Source organism: Lithobates pipiens, unplaced genomic scaffold (genome assembly GCF_037356315.1).
Source record: "Lithobates pipiens isolate NorthernLeopardFrog02 unplaced genomic scaffold, aLitPip1_a1.2 Scaffold_19, whole genome shotgun sequence".
Lineage (NCBI taxonomy): Eukaryota > Metazoa > Chordata > Amphibia > Anura > Ranidae > Lithobates > Lithobates pipiens.
Window position 1 is genome coordinate 64726056 of NW_027507764.1, and position 13440 is coordinate 64739495.

Below are 13440 nucleotides of genomic sequence, written 5' to 3' on the forward strand. Positions count from 1 at the left end.
TAGGATTCAGGTCAGGACTTTGGCTAGGCCACTCCAAAGTCTTCATTTTGTTTTTCTTCAGCCATTCGGTGGTGGACTTGCTGGTGTGTTTAGGATCATTGTCCTGCTGCAGAACCCAAGTTCGTTTCAGCTTGAGTACACGAACAGATGGTCGGACATTCTCCTTCAGGATCTCTTGGTAGACAGCAGAATTCATAGTTCCTTTTATCACGGCAAGTCTTCCAGGTCCTGAAGCAGCAAAACAGCCCCAGACCATCACACTACCACCACCATATTTTACTGTTGGTATAATGTTCTTTTTATGAAATGCAGTGTTCCTTCTACGCCAGATATACTTGGACACACACCTTCCAAAGAGTTCCACTTTTGTCTCATCGGTCCACAGAATGTTGTCCCAAAAGTCTTGGGGATCATCAAGATGTGTTGTGGAGAAATTGAGATGAGCTTTGATGTTCTTTTTGCTCAGCAGTGGTTTTCTCCTTGGAACTCTGCCATGCAGGCCATTTTTGCCCAGTCTTTTCCTGATGGTGGAGGCATGAACGCTGACCTTAACTGAGGCAAGTGAGGCCTGCAGTTCCTTGGACGTTGTTGTGGGGTCTTTTGTGACCTCTTGGATGAGTCGTCGCTGCGCTCTTGGGGTAATTTTGGGCGGCCGGCCACTCCTGGGAAGGTTCACCACTGTTCCAAGTCTTCGCCATTTGTGGATAATGGCTCTCACTGTGGTTCGCTGGATTCCCAAAGCTTTGGAAATGGCTTTATAACCCTTTCCAGACTGATAGATCTCAATTACTTTCTTTCTCAATTGTTCCTGAATTTCTTTGGATCTCGGCATGATGTGTAGCTTTTAAGGATCTTCTGGTGGACCTTACTGTGTCAAGCAGCTCCTATTTAAGTGATGCCTTGATTGTGAACAGGTGTGGCAATAATCAGGCCTGGGTGTGGCTAGAGAAATTGAACTCAGGTGTGGACAACCACAGTTATAGTATGTTTTAACAAGGGGGGCAATCACTTTTTCACACAGGGCCATGATGGTTTGGATTTTTTTTCACCTTTAATAATAAACACCTTCATTTACAAATTGCATTTTGTATTTACTTGTGTTGTCCAAAGTACAAACACGCATGCTCGGAAGCAAGAACAAGCCGGAAGCGGACGGTTTTGTAATGGAGAATTAACATTCGTGACGCGGCAAATTATGAAATCTCCAAATACAGTGCACATTTAATGGGATAATAATGAAGCTGTTTTGCTGGTGATACTGATGGAGTTATTGCAAACTAATTTTCAAAGGCTTTTTTGTTTTAGTGATATCAAGAATAATATTATTATTGCTTTTTTTATTTTTATTTTATTTGGGCAAATTACCACAACACCATTATCCCGTAGTTGAGATCAAAGATACAACTATGTTGGTGTCCCTTGTCAAGTTTACATTGTATTTTTTTTTAAGGGCCAGTTCACACCAGATGCAGTTCCGTGTGCTTTTTTTCTGCACTAAAAATGCATGTACAGTGTTTTCCATGTATTCCAATGGCTCTAGTTCACACCATGCAGTCAGCTTCCGGTCAGTTTCCGGTCAGTTTCCGGTCAGTTTCTGGTGCAGAAAATATGGAACTGGATGGAACTGGATGGAACTGGATGGAACTGGTGTGAACTGGAGTGAACTGGAGTGAACTGGAGTGAACTGGTGTGAACTGGTGTGAACTGGAGTGAACTGGAGTGAACTGGAGTGAACTGGAGTGAACTGGTGTGAACTGGCCGTAAATGTAACTGCCTACTCCGAAACTGTCATTTGAAGTAAAACACATAGCCAAGTATTAGGCCCCTTTCACACTGGGATGGTGGGTGCGTCGGCATTAAAGCGTCACTATTTTAAGAGTTCTGTTCTGACAGGGGGGGAAGGGATGGATTTCGTGTTCCTGCAAAGTAGGGACTAGAATCCATCTCTTCCCCTAGTAAAAGCAGCACACAGTAGACACAAAAACACTGGTTAGGCACACGGTTAAACCATTGATTGTCCTAGATGTTTAACCCCTTCCCAGCCAGTGTCATTAGTACAGTGGCCGTGCATATTTTTAGCACCGATCACTGTATTAGTGTCGCTGGTCCCCAAAAAGTATTAGTTTCAGAACGTCTGCCGCAATATCACAGTCTCGCTATAAGTCACTGATCGCTGCAATTACTAGTATAAAAAAAAATATTCCATAAATAGTTATAGACACTATAACGTTCAAGTAAACCAGTCAGTGTGCGCTTATTAGTAATTTGTAGCAGAATACATATTGGCCTATATTTATGAAGAAATGCAATTTTTTTAATCGATATGTTTTATAGCAGAAAGTAAAAGAACATTTTCATTTTATTTTTTTTATAAATTGTCTGTCTTTTTATGTTTATAGCACAAAAAAAATAAAAAAAAAATAAAAATAAAAATCACAGAGTTGATAAAAAAATAGCAAAAGAAAGCTCTATATGTGGGGGAAAAATAGCTTTTCCATTTAATTTGGGTACAGCGTGACCATGCAATTGCCAGTTAAAGTAACGCAGTGCCATATAGCTATAAATGGCCTGGTCATGAAGTGGGGTAAATCTTCCGGAGGTCAAGTGGTTGGAGTACACCAATTAGAAAAGAAATATGGGGGTATTCACTGCTGATCCTCTTCAAAAAAATAATACTAGTTGCCTGGCTGTGTCCGATTTGGAGTCAGACACCAAGAAGCTTGCAGCAAACTGGTGGCACAGAAAAGTCACTCTATACTTCCAGGTTAGCTTACTCAACGCATTGAAGACAAAGAATCTGCATGTTGACCAGGCATCTAGTAAAGATCCAGACTTCTGGTGGGTGTTCCCAGGCGACATCAGTTTTCTGTGGGATCTTCAGATAGCCGAGAATCCCAGATCCCGCAGGACTGCGCTCCTGTACAGTTCTGCAATATCTTCTTCTGAGATTTGGGATCCTTAAACTTTTGAAGTCGCAAAAGAAGGCCACTGATATCATCACACCAAGTCCAAAGAAAAATTTTTTTTTTTTTTACTTCTAATGTTTGACATCTATTTTTCATGCTTAATTAGCTTCTTTTTTTGTTGCTGTTGTTTAGGGAGTAATAGGAAAAGCATTACACGGACTTTGTATTTCTGAGCAGAAAGTCGGCTTCAACTTTTATGCAAAGATGTGGCACTGCTGCCACCTAGTGTTCAAAATAAAGTGCTGCCACTGAGAAATTTCTCATTTCAAGCAATAAAACCCAAGAACATGTAATCATATTGCAGTTTCTGGATGTGGAGGCTGCATTCGTTATTTTTAGCAAGCACAGAATATACCCGTCGATCTTACTAGAAGTGCTATGTCCTGTGAGCTCAACTGAAAGCAAAAGCAGGCTTTTCTTTCTGAGCTACTAATCCCATCAACCCACATGTAATGGCAATGAACCAGGAGACACATTTCAAGTTCAGCCTGTGTGACAACCATGGCTCCTTCCATAGATACAGTGGAGGAGTGAGCATTACCACTCAGGTAACGGAAGTGTGTTCTTGTTTTTTTAAATAAAAAAAAAAAGTTTATTTTCGTCCTGCACTGTACATAATACAAGATAATTAGTGTATAAAAAGAAAATTTGCAGAAAACATATGACATTACAAAATACATTAGTGTACAAAATGCTTACAGTTTGTGGTTGTCAGGATTGAGTCATACGGAAGTGTGTTCTTAAAGGATTACCAGGTGAAACTAAAGGGAAAAAAGGTCAGAACATCTCCCCTATGAGCCAGGAAGCTTTGATATAATCATAATACCTCCCAACTGTCCCTCATTTCGAGGGACTGTCCCTGATTTGGAGAAATACCCCTCTGTCCCTCTTTCCTCCTCATTTGTCCCTCATTTTGGTCTGATCTATATAGATGTATATAAAATGCACTTTTTATTTATCAAAAAGTGTTTCCCAGAGCTAAACCTTTCATCTGATTACTAATTGCTGCATTTGTAAATTCCAAAAGCCAATATAAAGGAATAGTAGTGGTAAAAGCACTTGTGGGTTTACCCAATCTTGTTTGTACACTTCTTTAAGGAGGCGTGGCAAGGGGTCCCTCATTCCAATCTCAGAAAGTTGGGAGGTATGTGTAATCAGTTTTTGCTGTGGGGTGTAGATATACTTCTATTGATGTTTTAAATAGCTGTACTTTTTGGAAGCAGAACTACTGTAAACCTAATTAGTAAAAGACTGTCGGGATGGAGCTCTTTATTGCAGAAGAGACATGCCGGGTCTCTTCTACAATAACACAGACTTACCTGCCTGCTCGCCATCTTCTATTACACTGAGCTACACATCCTCAGCACACATTGGCTGTGCCCGAATGACTGACTCCTGTGCTCAGGTGCGGGTTGACGTCACCCCCCTCCTTCCCCACTGACCAATCAAAAACTGGGCACCTGGAAGTAGATGACAGCGGCCAGTGAGGGATGCAACAGCCGCATTATTGGAAGGCAGAGCTGAGTATTCCCAGGAGTTTAGTTCTACTTTACAATCACTCTAAAGTCTCACTTTTTTCTATTTAAATAACAAACATGTTATACTTTCCTGCTCTGTGTAGTGGTTTTGCACAGAGCAGCCCAGATCCTCCTCTTCCTCCTTCTCCCTCGCCAGCACCCCTGGCCCCTCCCTCCTGTTGAGTGCCCCCCCACAGCAAGCAGGTTGCTATGGGGCAACCAAGCCGAGCTGCATCTCCCTGTGTCCATTCAGACACGGAGCTGTGATTTGGCCCCACCCCCCTCTCTCTCCAGATTGAATAACTGAATTTGATTAACAGCAGCAGGAGCCAATTGCACTGCTGCTGTGTCTCAGCCAATCAGGAGGACTTATCCTGGGCGGCCGAGGGACTCGTGAACATTGCTGGACAGAGATGGAGCTCAGGTAAGTATTAGGGGGGCTAAGGGGGCTGCTGCACACAGAAGGTTTTTTTGTATTTTATTGCATAGAATGCATTAAGATAAAAAAAACCTTCTGACTTTACAATCACTTTAACCACTTCCGGACCGCCCGCTGTCACTATAGGTTGGTACTTTGAAGAGGAATATCGTTGTTATGGAAGCAGCTAGCTACCATAACCCCAATATCCTCTTCTTCAACGGGCGCTCCGCTTTCAGATAAAAGTGGTCTCTGTGGCGGATTAGTCACAAGATTACTTTTCAGGAGAGGCGGCTCCCGCCATGCTCCGGTGCCCTCCACTGCTTTGGTAGTGGCGGAGGCGATCGTGTCCTCTTCATAGCTGGGTATGGAGACGAGTGAGGGGAAGATGGCTGCCAACTGTCTCCATACCATTGCAGGGCAGAAGTGACGTCAAAACATCACTTCCCCCCACATCTCTTAAAGAGACTTTTTTTTTTTTAATGGCTTTTTTTTTCTCTTTTTTTTTAAATTGCATTTTAGTGTAAATATGAGATCTGAGTTCTTTTTCACCCCAGGTCTCATATTTAAAATGTCCTGTCATGCTTTTTTTCTATTACAAGGAATGTTTACAATTCTTGTTAGGGGTGAGCCGAACACCCCACCCCCCCCCCGGGTTGGTTCGCAGTAGAACATGCGAACAGGAAAAAAAATTGTTGGAACACACGAACACTGTTAAAGTCTATGGATTCATGCAATGCATGAATCTATTGGCCATAGAGGGGGTGGCTGAAGAGAGGGGGCGGTGCCCGTGCGCCTTTATGGACGCACCGCCACTGATACGGATCCTCCATGATGGAAGGAACTGAGATCCAATGAATGAATGAGATCAGCGAGGGACAGTCAGGCTGAAGAGGAATAGGCTTGATGACACGACATTCTCCAGCTAGAAAATGAGGTGGGCTCTAAATGACTTGCTTTAGCTTCTAATGTACATAGTGAGAAGCTCACAATGTGAAGTGAAATCTGAGGAAGCATTTTCAGCCCAGGAAAGGAGTTGGTACAACTGTGCAAGACTGAAAGGAAGGTCGGAGTTCAGCTTTAACATTTGTGTAATGAGCGCAAAGTAGTACATTGGGGTAAAGATAAAATGGTGCAACGTACCTGTCTTGAAATGTGGTAAAGAACTGACACCCGGCCAGGTCTCATCATTGGGGGTTCCAAGGATCTGAAAGTCAGAGATGACATTGCAGTCAGTCAGGATACACAAAATGGTTTATTTAGTAAGGCAGTTCAAAAATATTGTGCACTGGTCAGTAACCCAAAACTACACATCAGATAAAACAGTCGGAACATTTAAAGGGGTTGTAAGCTCTATTACTCCACTTTTACCTACAGGTAGGCCTATAATAAGACCTACCTGCAGGGGTATTGCTAGGTCTACAAAAGATCTGGGGCTAGAGCCCATATTAGCAAATTAAAGAAAGTCATACCCTTTCATTTCATTATATATTATAATTACATCAGCATCCCCAGAGAGCCCCTCCTTACATTAGGGTGCCCAGAGAGCCTCCTCCATACATCAGGGTCCCCAGAGAGCCTTCCCCTACATCAGGGTCCCCAGAGAGCCTTCCCCTACATCAAGGTCCCCAGAGAGCCTGCCTCCCCCTTACATCAGGGTCATCAGGATATGCATTATATGCGCTGCTACCGACATCATTGGCGCATGAGCACTGAATAAACAGGCCGCTGGTGCCATTTCTTCAGGAGTAGTGCAGTGATCGGCAGCTCCTGCGTGCATTCGCAGGAGTGACGCCATCGCAGCTCTGGCCAATCACAGCGCCGGAGCCGCGAACTCGGAAGCAATTCCGGTGGAAGATGTTTGCGCTGTATTCAGAGGGCCGACGCCAATCCAGGGCATCGTTCTAAGGTAAGCATTTCATAATGAGCTATGATGCGATGCATACTAGCACATTATGCCTTTGTCTTGCAGGTTTGTTTTTTATTTTTCCAAGGTTTACAACCTCTTTAAAGCGGAATTGAACCAAAAATGTGATATATAGCAGTTTACCAATCATTAGATGTGATGGCTGCATTTGTTTCCTTTTTTTTTTTAGAAGCTGTTTCCCCCTCTGTTTTCATGTGATGATCTGGCCAGTAACACACCCCCTGAATTGGAGGCCCCGCCCCCCGCTCTGGATGAAGGAGCACAGAGGGCACCTTTGGACAGCAGCAAATGTCAGCCGGGGGGAGGGTTACATAATAGCAGATTTAAATACATTAACAAATTGAAGCCAAACTCTGGCTCATATTTTATAATCACCCATTTACCCATATACAGCACCCGTTTTTTATTTTTTGGGATAAAGGTTTCACATGAATAGATGAAATAATCATTGTGGGCACCCCTGTCAGCGTGGCTAGATATATGGGGGTGCTAGGGTGGGCTGTGCCCTGACAGATTTCAGTTATGCTCCCCCCACTGCTCTGTTGACCGCCTATGCATTCCTCTGCTGACCCCTCATGTACACTGCCCTGCTGACCCACCTGTGCACTGCCCTAAGCCTGGCCCTGCTTGTCAGCGGTAAATAGTTTGTCTCATCTCTGTAAACTGATACATCTGGAAGAGAACTTGTTCTGTTGAAAAAAAAAACAGACTTATTGGCTGGATCACCAAAGAAAGATAGAAAAAAAAAAAGCCTAAAAAAAAGAAAACTAATGCTGCCATTACATTTAAGAATCAGCAAGCTATAGTATAATGAAGGTTTTCTCTTGCATTTAGTACCACTTTAAAGAAAAAATAAATAGGATTTATGAATATGAACCAGCTGATATTAATTTGCACTGACAATGGTCAGGATTCCTTTCTAATTACTGACAGATTTCATCTGGTGTCTTGGCTTTTCAAGCCTTTTTGCAACTCCCTTTCTTAAAGTGTTCAATACTTTTTCCTGGTGTCATACTATTTTATTACACATAACTTCATTTCTGAACTTATTTGTTTTGGTTTCTTCCTATGTATGGATTGCATGGGTTGTTGCCGACATGTAGTGAAAATTTAATGCCCATATCTCATTTAGAAATATATTTAGACACATATATATATATATATATATATATATATATATATATATATATATGGACAAGTCCATAAAGACATGGATGAGTAAGTTTGTGGTGGAGGAACTTGACTGGCCTGCACAGAGTCCTGACCTCAACCCGGTAGAACACCTTTGGGATGAACTTGAGTGGAGATTGTGAGAGCCAGGCCTTCTCATCCAACATCAGTGCCTGGCCTCACAAATGCGCTTTGAACATATATAATTATTGCAAATATATATTATTCCTTTGAACATGGAATGCCTGCCTTACAAAAGTGTGACGAGAGATCAATAAACATGTGGTCACTTTACACATCCAATCATGTGCCAAGTGTTACAGCCACTGACACCAATGCTGGGGGTTGTTATTATTACAGCCACTGATACAAATGCTGGAGTTATTATTACAGCCAATGGCAGCAATGCTGGGGTTATTATTACAGCCACTGACACCAATGCTGGAGTTATTATCACAGCCAATGACACCAATGCTGGAGTTATCACAGCCAATGACACCAATGCTAGGGCTATTATTACAGCCATTGACACCAATGCTGGGGTTGTTATTACAGCCACTGACACCAATGCTGGGGTTGTTATTATTACAGCCACTGACACCAATGCTGGGGTTATTACTAAAGTCATTGGCACCAGTTCTGATGGTTATTACTGCAGCTATTGATGCCAATGTAGCATCAATAATAACCCCCAGCATTGGTAACAGTGGCTACTTTTTAAAGGAAACCTGTCATGAAAGAAACATGAAGGCCATCACTGGCCGCACATTCTTAGCCTGCTAGTCACTTGGCTGTAACGCCAACACTATGTTCCGATTCTGCCGAAATTCCTAAACAAATGCTCCAAAGTACTGAAGCCAGCGAGTCGGCATAACATCTGGACAACTGGTGCTACAAAAGGAGAAAGGGGACTTTTGGACTTTATAGGCACTGGTACAAAAGACTAATTAAGTTGATTTAAAAAGGTATCTGGACAACTGGCATTGAAAAAAAAAAAAAAGAAGAAAACTCAGCACTTGTAGCCTCCATATTTCTTTCATGACAGGTTTATTTTAAGCAGATCACTGTAGTTTATACCGATAGCAACTGCAATATCTGTTCAGTGCTGAATATGCAATATCAACAATCAACCACAAGATGGCAGCATTAGACAGTAATTTTTTCCCCCATACACACACTGCAGAATTATTGCCCATTATTCAACATAAGAAAACATAAGAAAACATGTATTGGGCTGATAATGTGAAGGATGCATAATGACTAACAGGCTGGTTAAAGTACTATGTAAAGTTTTGCATAATTTTTTTTTACTATTGGGCCTCATAAAAACAGCAAAGGTTAAATGAAAAGGTCACCTACATTGCGCAATTCCCCTGATAAACCTCCCAACATTTATTTACTATGACATTGGGATCATATTATATGCAAAGTTCCTAATGATCTTTCTCACACGGTTTGCCATTGGCTGTGCTGTCGCTTCAAAACTCTCAGTAAGACGTATTTGTTCGCATCATTCCAATGAAGATTGATGTTACTTGGTTTTACTGGCTCATCTCTGTCTACTTTCACTGCACCACACTGCAGATAAAAGCTTTCCACCCAAACTCCTTATTTCTAGGACTGCGATTCACCCTCCACCCGGTGCCACTAACTATTAGAACTCCTATGAGTAGTACATAACAATGCTGGTGCTTGGAACCTCATTAATATCAAGCCTACAAATAGGAGCGCATTGTTGTGTAAATATACTGTAATAAAATTAAACATTTTTTTTTTTGAGTATTCCCCTTAGTTCTGAACCCACTCCCTCAGTAATATCAGAGTGATTTACCCTGCCATAGGATTTGTCATTTTGTTCAGCCAATCATATAATCCTGGCACCCCTGCCAAGCAGCATAGCCAGATACCAACTTCCACTGCAGTTGCAATTAAACTTGGTCAAGAACACGCCCCTGTCACCCCGATTGGACACTCAAACAGCACCAGTACAGTGATGAGTCACCATTCAATCCGCTCCCCTCTGCATTGCAGCTAGACGTGATTGGTTTCTTGCGCTACTAAGTGCTAGGTAGTCATGCAAGTTCTAAGTAAAATATATATTTATTCATTTACATCATTAAAATAAACTGGTTTGCTTTAAACTTTAATGCGAACCTTCACTTTGTAAAACAACCCATTTAGCTTAAAATAGAAACGTCACACATTATAAATACAGTTTTTCTTTTTTTTTATTTCCTCTGTTCTCTGCTGGATAACAGCTGGGGAGAGGAGAAACAGCAGCAGCATAGCTGTGCACAGCCTACTACTGCATTTGGCAGGGCCATCTTTAATATTGACTGGACCCTGGGCAAACATTTTCTTGGGCCCCTCTTTCATGCAATTTTGCTCTCCGCATGCTCTAACACATACAATAAATAGCAGCTAGACTCAAAATCAGTTTACTGAATCAGATCAGGCAGCGATTGCGATTGGTTGCCAGAGGTTACAGTGTATCATTACCGCTCACTGACTGGCTGCTAGAGGTTACAGCACACATTATGGCTCACTGTTACTTTCTAGAGGTTACGGCACATGACTTCTGCTTGTTGATTGGTTGCTAGAGATTACTGTACATCAATACTGCTCACTCATTGATTGCTAGAGGTTACTGGACATCTATACCACTCACTATGTGGTTGTTAGGGGTTACTGCACATTATTACTGTTCACTGATTGTTTGCTAAAGGTTACAGCACATTATCTCCTCACTGCCTGCCTGCGTATTCACATGCACCAAAATTCAGGGTGCTGTGGCATCATATTATTTTGAAGACAGGTTCCACCTCCAATTTGCTTACGTTTGCAGAACAGGCTGATGTTAGGCTTAATGACTACAGTTGTAGGCAGGACTTTCAAGTGTGCTCCTTTACCTCCCCAGTGGGCAGCATTCAGCAGAAGTGACGGTGACCTCAGAGGTACATGATATACATATGAATGCCGCCTCTATTTACATATCAATGGCATGGACCACGACTATTTACATATTACTGCCACCACTATTTACATATCAAGCAGGTTATTTACATGTAAACACAGGGTCTGCAGGTGAGTCATCGGAAAATGGCAATAGGGCAGAGCTGGGCATTACACTGAGATATGCGGACACAGCACGTGACTAAAACTTCAAGGGATAAGGGAATTTAAACTGGGATTGTTGGCAAGTATGAGGCAGCTGCTTTGGGCCCCACTACAATAATGGGGCCCAGGGCAGCTACTCCTTTTGCCCTGCCCTAAAAACGGTCCTGGCATTAGGGTGTGCACCCCAAAGCTGAAACACGTATGTGAGCATGTGTATATACTGTATACTAATTGTGTCAGTAGGGCAGACATGGTGTCAGTAGGGCAGTGGAGTGTCAGTAGTTTTTATTTTTATTTTTTTGTATTTTTTACAATTTTAGTAATTTTTTTGGGGGAGGGGTTCACAATTTTTTTTTAGGAGCTTAGTTTACCCAGGTAGATTAGGGTGTGCCCTGGCACTATGTCTATTAGCAGCACACATCTTCCCGGTGAAAGACTGTGCAGGAAGGGGGTGTCTGGCCAAGTCTAAAGTGGGGTACACACTAAGAAAATCAAGCAAACGATAGTCTGACTTTCCTCGTCATTTCACAGCAAATTGGAATCGACGGACGAAAAATCATACAAACATTCTCATACGACAAAGGCTTTTTTTGTTTATGGTTTCTGACCATGCGCAGTCTCTCTTTTCAGATTTTTCTTGTATGAAAATCGTATGAATACAGTGCGCATTAAAAACAAAAATCATTCGTTCTGTTCCCGTACAAGCAAAATTTTGAAGTTTGTCCCTTCTGACTTTTCATTATGAAAATTCCCAAATCAGCTGTCAAAAGTTGTGCATACACTATACAAAAATCGCACAAAAGTTCTTTAGACAAAAACGTTCACTCAATTTTCTTATAGTGTGTACGATCCTTAACCACTTCCAGATGGGAGGGCGTACATGGACATTCTTCCATTTTAGTGGTTATACCGGGTTGATGCCTGCACCTACAGGCATCAACCCGGTATCATTCTCTTCAGCCTGCGATTTCCTACACCATGAGAACAATCATATTGCCAGTGCCATTATGATGTCACGCCTGGCCTGACTCCACATCTCTCCATAAAGAGGACCTGCCATGCACTATTCCAATTACAAGGGATGTTTACATTCCTTGTAATAGGAATAAAAGTGATAAAAAAAAACCCCTAGAGAATAAAATGGTGGTCATTGTCTGATCGCTGCGATACCTGTGTGTGGTTTAAACGCAGTTTTTGTATGTGGGCCCTGCTCACGTATGTGTTCGCTTCTGCACGTGAGCTCGGCGGGACGGGCCGCGTTTAAAACTTTTTTTTCCTTCTTATTTAATTTTACCTTTTATTTTTAATTTTTACACCGTTCTTTTAAAAAAAATTAAAAAAGTGTGTCATTTTTATTTCTTTTATAAGGAATGTAAACATTCCTTGTAATAGGAAAAAGAAAAAAAAAAAAAAAAAAAAAAGCATGACAGTACCTCTTAAATATGAGATCTGGGCTCAAAAAGACCGCAGATCTCATATTTACACTAAAATACAATAATAAAAAAAAAAAAGTTGTCATTAAAAAAGAAAAAAAAAAAAGGCCCTTTAAGAGCTATGTGACGTTTTGATGTCGCTTCCGCCCTGCAATGTTATGGTGATGGGTGGCCATCTTCCCCTCACTCGTCAATATACCAAGCCAGGGAGCAGACCCGATCACCGCCGCTACTCACGGCTCTAGTAAGCAGCAGAGAAAGGAAAGTTTAAAATTAAAAAAATAAAATTAAAAAAAACAACTTTAAAGAGCCCCGTCCCCACGAGCTCGCACGCAGAAGCGAACGCATACGTACCTCACGCCCACATATGTAAACTGCATTCAATTCACACATGTGAGGTATCGCTGGAAACGTTAAGAGTGAGAGCAGTAATTCTATTCAAGACCTTCTCTAACTCTAAACATGTAACTTGTAAAAATGTTGAAAGCGTTGCCAATGGAGATTTTTGAGTACAGAAGTTTGGCGCCATTCTACGAGAGTCTGCAATTTTCAAGCATGACATGTTAGGTATCTAACATCATCTTTAACAATATACAAAAAAACTGGGATAACTTTAGTGTTTTTTTTTTTTTATTCATGAAACTGTTTTTCCCATTAAAAAAATAAATTTGAAAAATTGCTGCGGTGACATAAAAAGTTGCAACGACTGCCATTTTATTCCATAGGGTCTCTGTTAAAAAAAAAAAAAAAAACATATTTAATGTTTGGGGGCTCCGAGTAATTTCTACAAAAAAAAAATTATGACTTTTACATGTAGGAGCGAAGTGCCAGAATTGGCCAGGATGGGAAGTGGTTAATCATTGGAAAGGCTAGGAGCACAGCTAGAGAACTG

The 13440-nt window shown here is 41.6% G+C and overlaps 1 protein-coding gene across 5 annotated transcripts in view; it reads right to left on the reverse strand.

Annotated features, from left to right (window-relative positions):
- Positions 1-13440, reverse strand: part of CDK14 (cyclin dependent kinase 14) — a 656595-nt gene that overhangs the window by 260398 nt on the left and 382757 nt on the right. For all 5 annotated transcript variants that reach the window (XM_077490836.1, XM_077490834.1, XM_077490833.1 and 2 more), the window contains one exon: positions 6045-6108. In XM_077490836.1, the coding sequence (XP_077346962.1) occupies positions 6045-6108 (64 nt within the window). The remainder of the gene's footprint in view (positions 1-6044; positions 6109-13440) is intronic.